We start from the raw sequence: 17,416 nt of genomic DNA on the forward strand, positions 1-17,416 counted from the left end.
GCTCCGCCTTCCTGCCCGAGGCAAGCGCTAGGCACAGCCTTGACGAAACACCAGACGTCCATGGACAGCTGGAGGCGTCCTCAGGAGGGCCAGGGGCTCAAGGAGCTGGAGTGCTGCTCCCGGGCAAGAGGCTTGGGAGCGCGGCGGGAGGACACGGTGCCGTGTTCTGGACAGGGTCTTCCGCTCGAGGACACCCTGGGACCACTGCCGGCCTCGAAGGGCCTGAGGTCAACTGGCATCGGCGTGGCTCCTCCCTCGGCTCCCACCATCCTGAAATTCTCAGGTTTGAACACAGGCACCTGAGAGGGCACAAACATGCCTCAGCTAAGTGATTCGCAGCCCCGATTTATTCCCACGGGCCTGCAGGATCGGAGCGGACGTGAACCCTGAGTTCTGAGATGTGGTGTAGTTGCTACCCACGGCTCTGAACACAAGACCTGGGGTTAAGAGCCTCCCCCATGCTCAGTGTCGCACTCCCCCGGATGTCCGGACGTCCCGTTACAGGGCCCTGGCTCCACTGGAACGGTTCGCTTTCTTGGGTGGCCTAAGCTGTGCTAGCGCCCAGCGTATCTGACACTCGGGAAAGACAGCTGCCCCAAGCCGCAGAGCCCACACAACGTCCCCCAGGACGGCCTCAGGAACTCCCAACACCACTTTCCGTCAGCGCTGCTGTGACTCAGGCCACAGAGCTCATCGGCACACCAGGGACACCACGCTAAGGGATTCTTTTATAAGCAGCAAGGTCACCAACACAAGGCACCAAAGTGTGAAAACCACAGCACTCACACTGTGGCAAGGCCACCTGCTTATGGTGTGAGCCCAGTCCACCTCAGCCGGAACACGCGTGCTGTGCACTCTGCATGTGCCATGAGTGCACGAACGCAACCTGAGGAAGGGGGTCCCCCGCTTGCCATCCACCCAGCCACGTGCGGGGCTGCTGACGTGTCTGGGGACCAGCGAGGGAAAACCACCTGCGTCCCGCTGGTCATCACTGTGGTGGCCTCGTTGCCCTCCCGGATCTGAAGCCCCGCCTCCTCCCCTGCCACACTGACGACAGCCCCACTCGTGAGCACCTGCTCAGCGCAGGCCTACCACAGGCTCCCCCGCTGCCTTAATTCTCACAGGGACACGGCGAGCGCTGATGCCTCTGCACTGACAGAGGTCACACTGACCCATGCCACCCAGCTGGGAACTGAGAGAGGCTGGGAGTAGGGCAGGGGGCGGAGCCAGAACCATCTTCCCAGGCACAGCAGGTGTGCTTCCTTCTGGTGCCCAGAGGCTGCCGCCCCGGAGGCTTCGGACGTCTCTGTCTCAGTCACCGGCCCCTCAGAAACAAAGACCAGGCCTGAACGCCAGCCAGCTCGGGCCCACAAAGTCCGCTGCTCCTCCAAGAGCCAAGGTGGGGGCCACGGGGTCACCAGGAACCCCTGGGAGCTGACTCAGCCACGCCTACAGGTGGAGCTGCTGTGCTAGACTTAAACGCTATTTTTATTTTACATGACATGATGGCCTTTATTTCCTTAATTATACACCGAGAAAAAGCAACAGCGACTTTTCTGTGGGAGTCCACTCAGGTGGCAGAAAAGCAGCAGGGAACGAGCAGTTCTGCAGACACCGGGAGCGGAGGCTTCGCCCAGGCGGGGCCTCTCCTCACCTCCTGGGTTGACCTTTGAACCCAGGTGGTCTTCACTCTGCTGGGGAGGGGTGGCTGGCGTGGGGCTCGGGCCTCTTTCCCTGCTCCCTGCCGTCAGCTCAGCTGCTGGCTTGTGCCCCGCCCTTTCTCCTTTCTCCGTTTGTACTCAGTTATTTGCTTGTTGAGCGCCTCATGATCGATGCCACAGAGACTCGGATGCACGGCAGGTGCTGGGGTGTCACAGAGGGATGGGGAGTCGGGGTTCCTGGGAGGGGAGAGGAAAAGCTTTCACAAGGAGCACAAGCCACGCCCACAACCACAGCAACCCCCCTTCCTACTGCACCCAGCGAGAGCTCTCCTGGGTGTCTGTGACAGGAGCAAGAGAGGGCAGTGAGGAGAGCAGTCTGGTCTCGGTCTCCTCCATTGTCAGGGCACGGCCGGCACAGCCCTGGCACAGCCAGCTGCACCAACACTAAGTGCACTTTTTCTAAAGACAATCTTACTTATTTAATGTATTTGAAAAGCAAAGAGCCACAGAGTCAGACACAGAAAGAGAGAGACCTCCTGTCTACAGGCTCACTACTAGACACCTGCAGACGCCAGGGCTGGAAACCGGCCTGGGTCTCCTCCGGGGCTGGCAGGGACCCCACGAGCCCATCTGCAGGAAGCTAGGTTGGGACCTACACCCAGCACCTCGTTATGGGACGTGTGCGTCCCAACCTGCACCCCAACTGCTCCGCCAGGCACCCCCCGGTCAATGTGTCTCCCTCAGGCCTGGTCAGCACAGCAGGCAGCTGGACAGACTCCTGGCAGGTCACAAGTAGGACGGGCCACCCACACCTGCAACAGTCCGCCCGGGAAGGCCTCCAGCCCCAGGACTGGCCCCCACCTGCCTCTCACCCGCTGGCTGGTCCTCTGCTCTGGTACAGCAGGAGCTTAAACCACACACTTCCAGCTGAGCACCTGGGCTGCGGATGCTGTGGCTGCTCTGGCTGCCCAAGACCACAACGGGCCCCCCCACCAACACCATGTCCTGCGGGCTCACACCCGCCAGCAAGCTTTGTTGTTTCCTCAGAGGTCACCCTGTGCCCTACAAGCCCCCAGCCCCACCTCCTGATGCTCCTTCCTGGACACGATCTGCTCAGCTGTGCCTGCAGCCTCCCCCACCAGAACACGGGCTGCTGTCTTGCCCTCACAGAGCCACACAGTGTGACAACACGGCTGGGAGCCCAGGAGGCCCACAGCAGTCCCAGGGGCCCTCGCAGGTCAACACTGCCCGGAGACAACAGGGGCTGCTGTGCGGATGCAGGCTGGGCCAGGGAGCAGAGAGGCGAGCAAAGGGGACTGCGACACAGAGCTGTGCAAGTGCCATGGAACCAGCACCCGCACGCCTGGAGTCAGCAGGAACCTGACACACATGTCCCTGTGGCTACCTGAGACGGTCCTGCCCTGAGGCGGCTCTTCCAGCTGGGGGTCCAAAGTCCGCGGCTGCCAGCAACTGATCAATCTGAAAGGAACCAGGGCTGAAGCAGCAGGGGCTCCTCCCACCCCGCACCCAGGGGCTCCAGCCCCCGAGCCCGTGTCCCAGCCACAACCTCTTCACTGGGCCTCTCAAAACCCCTTCCGCTCATGCGCCCGACCAGGGCCTGTCAGAGTGCAGGCCTCGCTCCCCAGGCTGCGTTTAACCCACATCTCCGTCAGGACTCCACCCAGCCCTCCCCTGTGGGCGGCAAGACCCAAGTGCTGGGCTCACCGCTGCTTCCCAGGGTGTGTGTGAGCCAGAGGCCGGAACTGGGGGCAGGGCCAGGACCCCAGGGCAGACCCTCCATAAGGGTACCCAAGCAGCACCCGAACACGGCTCCAAAGCCTGCTCCAAAGCTCTATGTGAAAGTCTTACCTGGGCCATGGCTGCGCTTTCTTTGTCTTGAACAAACACGACTGGAGGCACGTTGCGCAGCGTCTGCTGGGCCATCAGAAGGTGCCTGAAAGGACACGGCACACGTCACCCACACGTCAGGGGACACGGCACACGTCACCCACAGTGTCAGGGGACACGGCACACGTCACCCACACGTCAGGGGACACGGCACACGTCACCCACACGTCAGGGGACACGGCACACGTCACCCACAGCGTCAGGGGACACGGCACACGTCACCCACACGTCAGGGCACACGGCACACGTCACCCACAGAGGTCAAAGGACAGAGCACACGTCACCCACAGCGTCAGGGGACACGGCACACGTCACCCACAGAGGTCAGGGGGCACGGCACACGTCACCCACAGCGTCAGGGCACACGGCACACGTCACCCACACGTCAGGGCACACGGCACACGTCACCCACAGCGTCAGGGGACACGGCACACGTCACCCACAGAGGTCAGGGGACACGGCACACGTCACCCACAGAGGTCAGGGGACACGGCACACGTCACCCACAGAGGTCAGGGGACACGGCACACATCACCCACACGTCAGGGGACACGGCACACGTCACCCACACGTCAGGGGACACGGCACACGTCACCCACACGTCAGGGGACACGGCACACGTCACCCACAGCGTCAGGGGACACGGCACACGTCACCCACACGTCAGGGGACACGGCACACATCACCCACAGCGTCAGAGGACACGGCACACGTCACCCACAGCGTCAGGGGACACGGCACACGTCACCCACACGTCAGGGGACACGGCACACGTCACCCACAGCGTCAGAGGACACGGCACACGTCACCCACAGCGTCAGGGGACACGGCACACGTCACCCACAGCGTCAGGGGACACGGCACACGTCACCCACAGCGTCAGGGGACACGGCACACGTCACCCACAGCGTCAGGGGACACGGCACACGTCACCCACAGAGGTCAGGGGACACGGCACACGTCACCCACACGTCAGGGGACACGGCACACGTCACCCACAGAGGTCAGGGGACACGGCACACGTCACCCACACGTCAGGGGACACGGCACACGTCACCCACACGTCAGGGCACACGGCACACGTCACCCACAGAGGTCAAAGGACAGAGCACACGTCACCCACAGCGTCAGGGGACACGGCACACGTCACCCACAGAGGTCAGGGGGCACGGCACACGTCACCCACACGTCAGGGGACACGGCACACGTCACCCACACGTCAGGGCACACGGCACACGTCACCCACAGAGGTCAGGGGACACGGCACACGTCACCCACAGCGTCAGGGGACACAGCACACGTCACCCACAGAGGTCAGGGGACACGGCACACGTCACCCACAGCGTCAGGGGACACGGCACACGTCACCCACAGAGGTCAGGGGACACGGCACACGTCACCCACAGCATCAGGGGACACGGCACACGTCACCCACAGAGGTCAGGGGACACGGCACACGTCACCCACACGTCAGGGGACACGGTACACGTCACCCACAGAGGTCAAAGGACAGAGCACACGTCACCCACAGCGTCAGGGGACACGGCACACGTCACCCACAGCTGTGAGGGGACACGGCACATGTCACCCACAGAGGTCAGGGGACACGGCACACGTCACCCACAGCGTCAGGGGACACGGCACATGTCACCCACAGCTGTCAGGGGACACGGCACACGTCACCCACAGAGGTCAGGGGACACGGCACACGTCACCCACACGTCAGGGGACACGGCACACGTCACCCACAGCATCAGGGGACACGGCACACGTCACCCACAGAGGTCAGGGGTCACGGCACACGTCACCCACAGCGTCAGGGCACACGGCACACGTCACCCACAGCGTCAGAGGACACGGCACACGTCACCCACAGCGTCAGGGCACACGGCACACGTCACCCACAGCGTCAGGGGACACGGCACACGTCACCCACAGCGTCAGGGGACACGGCACACGTCACCCACAGCGTCAGGGGACACGGCACACGTCACCCACAGCGTCAGAGGACACGGCACACGTCACCCACAGCGTCAGGGCACACGGCACACGTCACCCACAGAGGTCAGGGGACACGGCACACGTCACCCACAGCGTCAGGGGACACGGCACACGTCACCCACACGTCAGGGGACACAGCACACGTCACCCACAGAGGTCAGGGGACACGGCACACGTCACCCACACGTCAGGGGACACGGTACACGTCACCCACAGCATCAGGGGACACGGCACACGTCACCTACAGCGTCAGGGGACACGGCACACGTCACCCACAGAGGTCAGGGGACACGGCACATGTCACCCACAGAGGTCAGGGGACACGGCACACTTCACCCACAGCGTCAGGAGACACAGCACATGTCACCCACAGCAGTGGGGGACACGGTACATGTCACCCACAGCAGTCAGGGGACACAGCACATGTCACCCAAAGCTTCAGGGGGAGTCATGGCGGTACCTGAGCACTACACAAAACCTTACAGGCAAAAAATGAGATTTGCTTATTGTCCTATTCAAAAAGTGAAAATGTCAGCCCACGAAAGTCTCCTATGAGGGTGGGTACACTGGGGAGAATCACTGCTCCTGAAGTGTACTTATGAAATGCACAGTGTCTGTATTCATTAAATAAAAGGTTTCTGGGAAAACAATTAATCAAACCCCTCGCCCCAAAAAGTCTTCTATGGGCAACTGCCATACCTCAAACGGGATGAAAATGCATCAGAACTCCAACTGCCTAAACCGCCAGTGCACCTGCTGAGGGCCCCGCCTGTGCCCTCAGAGAATTAGCATTCAAGTGTTACCAGCCTGGGCCATTGCTGTGGCCTAGCAGGCTAAGCCTTGGCCTGTGGCGCTGGCACCCTACATGGGCGCCAGTTCTTGTCCCGACTACTCCTCTTCTGATCCAGTTCTCCATTTATGGCTTGGAAAGCAGAAGAAGATGGCCCAAGTCCTTGGGCGCCTGCACTCCAGAGGAGACCCGGAGGAAGCTCGTGCCTTCAGATCAGCCCAGCTCTGGCCGGTGCAGCCATTTGGGAAGTGAAGCAGTGATGGAAGACCTCTCTCTCCGTCTCTCCCCTGTCTGTAACTCTACCTCCCAAATAAATAAGATCTTAGGAAAAACAACAGGGGATGCTGTAGAGGGAGTTAGCGTGTAACAGGCAGGTCTGGGGAGCCATCGGCTGGGCCCTGCATCTCCAACACTGAGGACAGAGCTGATGGCTGCGGATCCAAGAGCCCCTGCTGCTGTGCTCCCCACTCCAGCGTTTACCATGCTAGAAGTCAACATCAGGAACTCAAAAGCCCTGTCTTTGTGAAGCCACTTAAAGAAAGAAATCTGAAACTGCTCTCAGGGCCAGCGTCGTGTGTCCTCAGTCACGCTACTCTTTCTGACACCAGCATCCTGTGTAGCTGCTGGTTTATGTCCCAGCTGCTCCACCTCCAATCCAGCTCCCTGCTGCGGCCTGGGAAAGCAGTGGAGGACGGCCCAAGTGGCAGGGCCTCTGCACCCACGTGGAGACCAGGAAGAAGCTCGGGCTTCAGTTCGGCGCAGCCCTAGCTGTCACAGGCGTTTGGGGAGCGAACTAGCGGATGGAAGAGTTCACTCTCTCTCTCCCTCTGTAACTGTGCCTTTCAAATCAGCCGTCAGCTCTGTCCTCAGTGTTGGAGATGCAGGGCCCAGCCGATGGCTCCCCAGACCTGCCTGTTACACGCTCTCTAACTCCCTCTACAGCATCCCCCGTTGTTTTTCCTAAGATTTTATTTATTTGGGAGGTAGAGTTACAGACAGGGGAGAGATGGAGAGAGAGGTCTTCCATCACTGCTTCACTTCCCAAATGGCTGCACCGGCCAGAGCTGGGCTGATCTGAAGGCACGAGCTTCCTCCGGGTCTCCTCTGGAGTGCAGGCGCCCAAGCACTTGGGCCATCTTCTTCTGCTTTCCAAGCCATAAATGGAGAACTGGATCAAATCAGATACGCCTTAAGACATTTTTAACAAACAAAGCTGCACATCTAACAGCACTGCCCAGGAGAATGGCACCCTGCATCTGCACCTGGCCTGGGGCCTTGCTTGGTGGAAGCAGCAGGAACCTCACGATCACTCTGCGTTCTGTCCTCGTCTTGGCTAAACCAGAAGAAATCCAGCTTCATAGACAAGTGTGCTCTGTCTGCGGCTCACACGGCCAGCCGCAGTGTGCACAGGCCATGAGCAGCCAGCGGTGCCTTGCCGCGAACCTTCGGGACAACGCCGTGAGCTACGCAGTTTGCAATACACTGACAAAGGTGATCAGATTTGCTAACGCCCACACCGACCCCACCTGTCAAGGTCACCGCGGTGAACTGGAGTTTTCTAAAATCCTGACTTTCACCGAAAGCTGACATTTATCACCACAGTTCCGGTCCACCGCTGCCCTGAAGGGGCGGCTCAGGCCCTCCCTTCTGACAGGGTTCCTGCCAACACCGGAGCGAACAGCCAGTCTAGTCTGTTCCTCAGCCTCCCGGCCAGGGTCTCGGCAGGCTGCCGAGATCGCACAGGGCACTAGGGAGCTGTGCTCAAGGCTCCCGTCTCGGTGAGACGGGGGAGTTCCGCCCCTTCCTCTAGGGCACTGGTGAGGAAACGCGGCGACGGCACCCACGTCGAGCGGCACCAGTGCCGAGTCCCTCCCTGGGCTTCTGCACGGACGATAGGCACCACCTGGGAGATCTACCTCACCGACCCCTCGCCCGCAAGCGTCCCCGGATCCCTGGGGCCGTACTTGGAGAAGCACAGACCTAAGTTATGGCCTGTATGAAACGCAAACTACAGCATTCAGGAAACGCTGCCAAACGTTCTCACGCGATGAGAAGTCGCAAGGCCACCGCCTGTGGGAGCGCCGCGAGCACGCGCCACGTCACCTCATGTGTGCGGCGCTCCTCCGCAGGGCGGCCTCTATGCGCTGGTTCTGGGCAGCAGAGAGTGTGGTCTTCCAGTACACACGGCAGGCTGAGAGGTCTGGGGAGACAGAGACCTGACACCCGCACAGCGCCACCGTTACTGTTTGGTTTACGTGTTAGCTCCTGACACCTGTCCCCCAGGAAAGCTGGTGCCACACGGCCAGGGCCGCCGTCAGTGGCTGCGGGGTGCCCACAGCAACCAACCCTTCCCAACCTGCCCTGGGACGCTCACAGAAGGGCCCAGCTGCCGTACTTCCTCCTGGCAAACCCCGAGCAGCCGGAGGGAGCGGCCTCCACTGTCTTCACATGAGGGAGGGACAGATGCCCGCCTCCGGCACACCCTCGGACCCGCCCCGTCTTGGTCCGAGCAGCAGAGAAACCGGCTGCTTTCACACTCAACACAGGTGCCCTCTGTCTTCAGAATTTTTTAAAGACTTATTTATTTATTTGAAAGGCAGAGTTAGAGAGAGAGAGAGATCAATCTTCCATCCACTGGTTCATTCCACAAATGGCCGCAACAGGCAACAGCTAGGGCTGGGCCAGGCCAAAGCCAGGAGCCAGGAGCTTCATCCAGGTCTCCCACGTTGGGGCAGGGGCTCAAGCACTTGGGCCATCTGCTGTTGCTCTCCCAGGACATCAGCAGGGAGCTGGATGGGGAGTGGAGCAGCCAGGACTCAATGCCAGTGCTGCGGGTGGCAGCTTGACCCCCTGCACCACGCACGGGGCCCGTCTTTAAAACTGGATGACAGGGGCCAGCGCTGTGGCTCACTAGGCTAATCCTCCGCCTTGCAGCGCCGGCACCCCGGGTTCTAGTCCTGGTCGGGGCGCCGGATTCTGTCCCGGTTGCCCCTCTTCCAGGCCAGCCCTCTGCTGTGGCCAGGGAGTGCAGTGGAGGATGGCCCAAGTGCTTGGGCCCTGCACCCATATGGGAGACCAGGAGAAGCACCTGGTTCCTGCCATCAGATCAGCGCGGTGTGCCGACCGCAGCGCGCCAGCCGTGGCGGCCATTGGAGGGTGAACCAACGGAAAAGGAAGACCTTTCTCTCTGTCTCTCTCTCTCACTGTCTACTCTGCCTGTCAAAAAAAAAAAAAAAAAGAATTGGATGACAGACTTCGTGTGACTTCAGCAGCCACTGACGACTGTGTGACAAGCGAGCCCTAGGCCTGCGGTCCCAGCGCACCACCCTCTGCTGCCCAGGCTACCTTGGAGACCTCCACGCACAGGTCGCAGATCTCCTGGCTCACTTCAGGGGTGCTCAGCAGCTCGGCCAGTGCTTTGTGGAGGAGGCCGTCCAGGGCCCTCAGGCGCACGTGGTCCTCCTTCCGGGCCTTCCTAGCGGTTCTCGCCATCAGGGCCTCCAGCCTGGGTGACCTGGAGGTCTCCATGGAAGGGAGCACACGTAAGGCCAGGGCTGCCCACGTGCACGACCCACTACTGCCGCACGACCCACTACTGCCTGACACACTACTGCCGCATGACACACTACTGCCTGACACACTACCGCCGCACGACATACTACTGTCTGACACGCTACCGCCGCATGACACACTACTCTCTGACACACTACTGACGCACGACACACTACTGTCTGACACACTACCGCCACACGACATACTACTGTCTGACACACTACTGCCGCATGACACACTACTGCCTGACACACTACTGCCGCACGACACACTACCGCCGCACGACACACTACTGCCGCACGACACACTACTGCCTGACACGCTACCGCCGCATGACACACTACTCTCTGACACACTACCGCCACACGACATACTACTGTCTGACACGCTACTGCCGCATGACACACTACTGCCGCACGACACACTACTGCCTGACACACTACCACCGCACGACATACTACTGTCTGACACGCTACTGCCGCATGACACACTACTGCCTGACACACTACTGCCGCACGACACACTACTGCCTGACATACTACTGCCGCATGACACACTACTGCCTGACACACTACTGCCGCACGACACACTACTGCCTGACACACTACTGCCGCATGACACACTACTGCCTGACACACTACCGCCGCACGACACACTACTGCCGCATGACACACTACCACCTCATGACACACTACCGCCGCACGACACCCTACTGCCTGACACCCTACTGCCGCATGACACACTACTGCCGCACGACACACTACTGCCTGACACACTACCGCCGCACGACACACTACCGCCTCACGACACACTACTGCCGCATGACCCACTACTGCCTCACGACACACTACTGCCTGACACACTACTGCCTCACGACACACTACCGCCGCACGACACACTACTGCCACACGACACACTACTGCCTGACACAGTACTGCCTCACGACACACTACTGCCGCACGACCCACTACCGCTGCACGACACACTACCACCTCACGACCCACTACTGCCTCATGACCCACTACCGCCTCATGACCCACTACCGCCTCACGACACACTACCGCCACACGACCCACTACCGCCTCATGACCCACTACCGCCTCACGACACACTACCGCCTCATGACCCACTACTGCCTCATGACCCACTACCGCCTCATGACCCACTACCGCCTCACGACCCACTACCGCCTCATGACCCACTACCGCCTCACGACACACTACCGCCACACGACCCACTACCACCTCACGACACACTACTGCCTCACGACACACTACTGCCGCACATGGCCGCACACAGCAGCTGTGAAGGCTCCTCCCAGCCATGGGGCGCTTGGCAGGACGCCGCTGCTTTACGGGCCTGGCCCCTCCCGGTATCACGAGGCCCCTCTCCAAGGTTAAAAGCACACATTCTTTCAACAAAGCTCTTCCACATATCGTGAAACTTACCCTATCAAATATACAGTTCACTGGCTTTGAGTGTACACATGGGTCTGTTTCTCCAACAGGAGCCATTTAGTGTACAGGTTGATAATCCCTAATGCAAAAACCCAAATCCAACTCTGAGCACTGGCGTGATGCCACACGTGACATACGCCGCACCTAACCCCCTGTGACAGGCCCCGGTCCACATGCAGGCATGCTAACACCACGAAACCACCACCGGCTGGGGAGGGCACGCGGCACTGTGGATCACGCGGCGCCTGCGATCCCAGCATCCCGAGCGCTGCTTCCAGGGCCAGTGTGCCACGTCCGATCCAGCTCCCTGCTAACGGGCCAGGGACAGCAGTGGAAGATGGTCCTAGTGCGTGGGCCCCTGCACCCACGTGGGAGACCCAGATGGACTTCCAGGCTCCTAGCTTCAGGCTGGCCCAGCAGCCCTGGTCATTGCGGCCATTTGGGGAGCAAAACAACAGACGGAAGATCTCTCTACCTCTAACTCTGCTTTCAATAGATCTTTCTAAAAAATCGTTACAGGCTACGTACATAAGGCGCACGTGAAACACAGCAAATCTTAGTGTAGACTGAGTTCCATGCCCAAAATACTTCATTATCAATACACATTCTAAAATCTAAAAAACCAAAAGCCCGAAGCTCTCCTGTTCCCAAGATTTCAGATAAGGGAGCCTCAGCCTCGACTGCTGACAGCGCGCACACACTGAACTCGGCGGACGTAAGCATATGAGACTTGGATCGGATGGCAGGCTGCACAGCTTCCATGTCAGCATTTTTTTTTGGAAAGGCTCAAGTCCCTGTTACCACCAGGACCGCAGTGAGAAGACCAGACCCCAGGCCCCTCCTGGCGGCTCTGCACTTACCAAGTGTCCCAAGGAGGGGCCTTCGTACCAAAACTTCTTCCTAAGGGGAGAAAACAGGATCACATGCCGGGACTGCACGGTGCTGCAGCAGGGGGAGCCCCGTCTGCAGTGCTGGCATCCCACATGGGCGCCGGCTCGAGGGTGGTGATGCTAGGAGCTTTGGGCTTTGGTTGCACCCTCAGAAGAAGCTGACGCCGCTCTCCTGGGAGCCCAGTGCTCTCTTGCGTGAACGGAGGCCTCCAGGACACTGTCCACATGTGGTCCACCAGCCTCATGTCCTTGCACTGCGGGCGTGTGAGCTCAGTGACTCTATTTACGAAGTCCCAGCCCCAGGTATTTTGTGATAACACTGGAAAATGCACAAACGCAAGCACCAGACTCACTGACCCAGCTTTTCTCCTGGAGGCGCAGGTTAGCAACTGCACCTCTGTGACGCACATAAGCTAAGGGAACGGGCCCGGTGGCAGCAAGGCCCGGGTGGGGCTGGAGGTACAGGTAAGGAAGGAGAGGCTAGGATGAGCCGTGCGGCCGTGAGCAAGGGAGACCGTTACCAACAGGAACAAACAGACACGAGACTCAGTACCAACGCCAGAGGGGGCCGAGAGACACGCTGCTGGCAACAAGCACACAGACCACATCTTCCATCAGCACTTCCCCCAAAAAAAGGACATGCTCAAGCTGACTTGCCCCAAATGGTAGAGTTAGAAACATACCAGGGGATTCCAATTCAATCCCATCAAGGTGGCATGTACCAATGCCATCTCACTATTCCAAGTGATCAATTTCAGTTCACAATTGATCATAATGAAAGGACTAAGAGTCAAAGGGAGCACATAAACAAGTCTAGTACCTGCTAACACTAACCGATAGAATAAATAAAGGGGAGAGTGATCCAACATGGGAAGTGAGATACTCAGCAGACTCATAGAATGGCAGATGTCCTAAATAGCACTCTGGCCTCAGAATCAGCCCTAAAGGCATTCGGATCTGGCTTAAAAGCCCATGAGAGTATTTCAGGCATGGAAAGCCAAGACACTCTGGCAAAAAGATCTCTGTGAGTGAGATCCCAGTGGAAAGAACAGGTCTTCAAAGAAGGAGGTACCTTTCTCTGAAGGGAGGAGAGAACCTCCACTTTGACTATGACCTTGTCTAAACAAGATAAGAGTCGGAGAACTCAGAGGGCTTCCATAGCCTTGGAAACTCATGACTGGAGCATAGGGAGATTACTGATGCCATAGACAGGAGTGTCAATTGGTAAAGTCAACAACAAGAGTCACTGTGCACTTACTCCTCATGTAGGATCTCTGTCCTTAATGTGCTGTGCATTGAGATTTAATGCTATAACGAGTACTCAAACAGTATATTTCACTTTGTGTTTCTATGGGGGTGCAAACTGTTGAAATCTTTACTTAATGCATACTAAACTGATCTTCTGTAAAAAAAAAAAAAAAAAAAGAAATTATCAATTCCCAAGTTGACTCTCACTGGGATTAAACATGACAATAGGTCTGATCTGATTTCATCATCATTAAAAAAAAAATCATCTATTATTTTTCACTTTATGTTTCTGTGTGGGAGCAAACTGTTGAAATCCTTACTTAATGTATACTAAGCTGATCTTCTGTATATTAAGATAATCGAAAATGAATCTTGATGTGAATGGAAGGGGAGAGGGAGTGGGAAAGGGGAGGGTTGTGGGTGGGAGGGACAGTATGGGGGGGAAGCCATTGTAATCCATAAGTCGTACTTTGGAAATTTATATTCATTAAATAAAAGTATAAAAAAAAAAAAGGACCAAGACTCCCTGGAGATGGGGCTGGCACTGTGCCACAGCAGGTAAAGCTGCTGCCTGCGGCACTGGCATCCCATAAGGGTACTGGTTTGAGTCCTGGCTGTTCCACTTCTGATCCAACTCCCTGCCAATGTGCCTGGGCCCCTACACCCACATGGGAGACCTTCCCTTAGTTCCTGGCTCCTGGATTCAGATGGGCCCAGCTCCAGCTGTTGTAGCCATTTAGGGAGTGAATCAATCAATCAATCAATCAATCTCTCTCTCTCTGACTCTGCCTTTCAACAGAATAAACAAATCTTTAAAAATTAGGGGGAAAAAAAGACTCCTTGGAGAAACAGCTGATATGAGAGCTGAGGCAGAAAAAAAACACAACACAGACTTGGAGCAATTTGCAATGCTAGAAAGAAAGAGTGAGCTCACACACGCAAAACCCAGGGCAGTCAACACATAAAACGGAGTTCACACGTGCAGAGTGCTCACGCGTGCAAATCCCAGTGTGCTCAATTGTACAAAACCCAGAGCACTCAACACACAAAATAGATTTCACACACGCAGTGTTCACATGTGCAAAACCCAGAGTGCACACAAGTGCAAAACCTAGACTGTGCTCACACCACAGAATTCCAGAGTCCAGAGAGCGCTCACACACACAGCTGAGAGTGACAGAAGACACACAGCAACACGGTGATGGTTTGAGAGTGACACCCGGGCTGGAAGCACTCCCGAGGCAGCCTGAGCAGGGGACAGCGCCGCTGATTCTAACGCCTGTGTCCACGCTGAGAGGAGTACGCTAGGCAAGGGGAGAGAAGGCGCAGAGTTCCCAGCGTGCACGGGCGGTGTGGGCTGCACATGGTGGCATCTCCACAGAGCTCACGGTGCAGAAACCGGACAGGCACAGGCCAGGCTGCTGGCCGAGGTCTACACTCTGACAATTCTGTAGGTGGCAGGTTCCCCGGGGAATCCATAACCCGTGTCTGGCTGTGAGAGAAACCAAACAAATGACCAGGCCAGCGACAGAGCAGAAGGGAAGAGCTAAGGACGCGCGGCAAGCACGGATCCACACCCACCTGACTCCAACCAGAGCGGCCCTAGGAGACCGTGCGGCACGGGGAACTACCTGTAAACCTGTTCTAAACAGTTTGTGAAGGGGCCAAAGTCGCGGCACAGAGCACTAAGCTGCCGCCGGCAGTGCTGGCACCCAGCTGGAGCTCTGGTTGGAGGAGACTTTCCCGCTGCGCTTCCACTCCAGCTCCCTAATGGGCCGGGAATGGCAGACTGGCCCACTGTCCCCATCACCCACGCGGGAGACCAGGATGGGCTTTGCTGGCCTTGGTGGTGCGCCCACGGGGCCATCTGGGGAGTGAGCCACTCGCTCTATCACTCTCTCCTCCAAATAAACAAGTCTTCAGTACATAAAGTGCTGGGCCAGGCTGAAGCCAGGAGTCGGGAGCTCCAGCCGCGTCTCCCACGCAGGTGCAGGGGCCCAAGCACTTGCGCCATCTTCTACTGCTTTCCCAGGTCGTGAGCAGGGAGCCGGATTGGAAGTGGAGCGGCCGAGACTCGAACCAGCCACAGTCGGAGCCTTTACCGGCTGCGTCCTAAAAAGCTTACATTCACGGTGACCCGTTAGGTTCGGGAGAGTCTGAACTGTCTGGGGATGGCGCGTGGTGCAGAGGTCAAGACGCCACGAGGGATGCCCCGGGCTCGCCCCAGTCCTGGGCTGTGGCGGGCATCCGGGTGGGACGGGAGGCCTCTCCCCCTGCCTGTCAATAGGCAGAAAGAGAAATCCTAAAACACACGGCGGTGTCAGCCCCACAGAGAACAGGACAGAGCACAGAGTGGTGGACCCCAGTTAGCAGGGAGACGGGGCACCCCCAGCCCGGGAGCCGCCTCGCCACAGCCGCCGCTGGGATGCCCCGGCCCCACGGCCCCCCAGTCCCTGACACCGCCCCCCACGGCCCCCAGTCCCTGACACGGCCCCGCCAGTTCCCCCCACTCTCCGACACCACCCCCCACGGTCCCCCGCTCCCTGACACGGATCCATCAGTTACCCCCACTCCCTGACACCACCCCCACTCCCTGACATCGCCCCCCACGGTCCCCCACTCCCTGACACGGCCCCGTCGGTTTCCCCCACTCCCTGACACCGCCCCCCAGTCCCTGACACCGCCCCGCTAGTTCCCCCCACTCTCCGACACCGCCCCCCACGGTCCCCCACTCCCTGAACCGCCCCCCACAGGCCCCCCGCTCCCTGACACCGCCCCCCACGGTCCCTCCGCTCCCTGACACCACCCCCCACAGGCCCCCCGCTCCCTGACACCGCCCCCCACGGCCCCCGCTCCCTGACACCGCCCCCCACAGGCCCCCCGCTCCCTGACACCGCCCCCCACGGTCCCTCCGCTCCCTGACACCACCCCCCACAGGCCCCCCGCTCCCTGACACCGCCCCCCACGGCCCCCGCTCCCTGACACCGCCCCCCACAGGCCCCCCGCTCCCTGACACCGCCCCCCACGGCCCCCGCTCCCTGACACCGCCCCCCACAGGCCCCCCGCTCCCTGACACCGCCCCCCACTCCCTGACACCGCCCTCCACAGGCCCCCCACTCCCTGACACCACCCCCACGGTCCCCCGCTCCCTGACACCGCCCCCCACAGGCCCCCCGCTCCCTGACACCGCCCCCCACGGCCCCCGCTCCCTGACACCGCCCCCCACAGGCCCCCCGCTCCCTGACACCGCCCCCCACTCCCTGACACCGCCCCCCACAGGCCCCCCGCTCCCTGACACCACCCCCCACTCCCTGACACCGCCCCCCACAGGCCCCCCACTCCCTGACACCGCCCCCCACTCCCTGACACCGCCCTCCACAGGCCCCCCACTCCCTGACACCACCCCCACGGTCCCCCGCTCCCTGACACCGCCCCCCACGGCCCCCGCTCCATGACACCGCCCCCCACTCCCTGACACCGCCCCCACCAGAGCACCGCCCTACTTGGCTTTCGAGGCAAATTTCTTGAGCAAGTTTTTGCTCCCGCAAGAGACAGCGGTGACGCACACGCCTCGCGCCGAGCCGGGCAACGGCAACGCATCACAACGGCCGAGCAGCGCCCTAAGCCCGCAGCGGAGTCCCCACCGCCCGCCGGCGGGCGCCCACATGTCCGGAGCTGTGCGGAGAGGCGGACGGCGCAGGCGCGAGGTGTGGGCGGGGCGACAGCGGCGCCTCCCGTCGTGCGCTGCGCGGCGTGTGGGCGGGGCGACATCGGCGTCTCCGGTCGCGCGCCGACAGGGCGCTGTGTGGGCGGGGCGCCGAGTGGTGGGCGGGGCGCCGACGGGGCGCCGTGTGGGCGGAGCAACAGCAGCGTCTCCCTTCGTGCGCCGACAGGGCGGCGTGTGGGCGG

At 59.9% G+C, this 17,416-nt stretch overlaps 1 protein-coding gene across 7 annotated transcripts; it reads right to left on the minus strand.

The window, feature by feature from the left end:
• Positions 1–1,485: 1,485 nt before the first annotated feature.
• On the minus strand, positions 1,486–17,304 carry RBFA (ribosome binding factor A). Of its 7 annotated transcripts, none has more exons than XM_089304938.1 (8): positions 17,011–17,211; positions 14,634–14,811; positions 12,230–12,269; positions 9,706–9,874; positions 8,464–8,576; positions 3,531–3,615; positions 3,067–3,140; positions 1,486–1,898 (listed from the first exon to the last, which is right to left on the minus strand). In XM_089304938.1, exons 4-8 carry the CDS (start codon positions 9,850–9,852, stop codon positions 1,748–1,750), a joined length of 570 nt encoding a protein of 189 aa, XP_089161064.1. In that variant the 5' UTR covers positions 9,853–9,874; positions 12,230–12,269; positions 14,634–14,811; positions 17,011–17,211; the 3' UTR covers positions 1,486–1,747. The 7 variants fall into 7 exon arrangements, with proteins under 7 accessions (XP_089161064.1, XP_089161063.1, XP_089161062.1 ...); XM_089304937.1 differs by having other exon boundaries at positions 9,706–9,882; XM_089304936.1 differs by lacking the exon at positions 14,634–14,811 and having other exon boundaries at positions 17,011–17,304.
• Between the last annotated feature and the right edge of the window lie 112 nt (positions 17,305–17,416).

The sequence above is a fragment of the Oryctolagus cuniculus genome, chromosome 10, assembly GCF_051225735.1.
Source record: "Oryctolagus cuniculus isolate XC-2025 breed Fujian yellow rabbit chromosome 10, ASM5122573v1, whole genome shotgun sequence".
In the NCBI taxonomy this organism is placed as follows: Eukaryota; Metazoa; Chordata; class Mammalia; order Lagomorpha; family Leporidae; genus Oryctolagus; species Oryctolagus cuniculus.

Coding starts and splice junctions, on each gene's coding strand:
- RBFA (XM_089304936.1), bottom strand. CDS start 17,278: ATGTCGCCCCGCCCACACGCCGCGCAGCGCACGACGGGAGGCGCCGCT. Junction 3,141..3,530: donor AAAGCGCAGCCATGGCCCAG/GTAAGACTTTCA, acceptor GGTTCCTTTCAG/ATTGATCAGTTGCTGGCAGC. Junction 1,899..3,066: donor TCAGGGCAGGACCGTCTCAG/GTAGCCACAGGG, acceptor CTCCCCTCCCAG/GAACCCCGACTCCCCATCCC.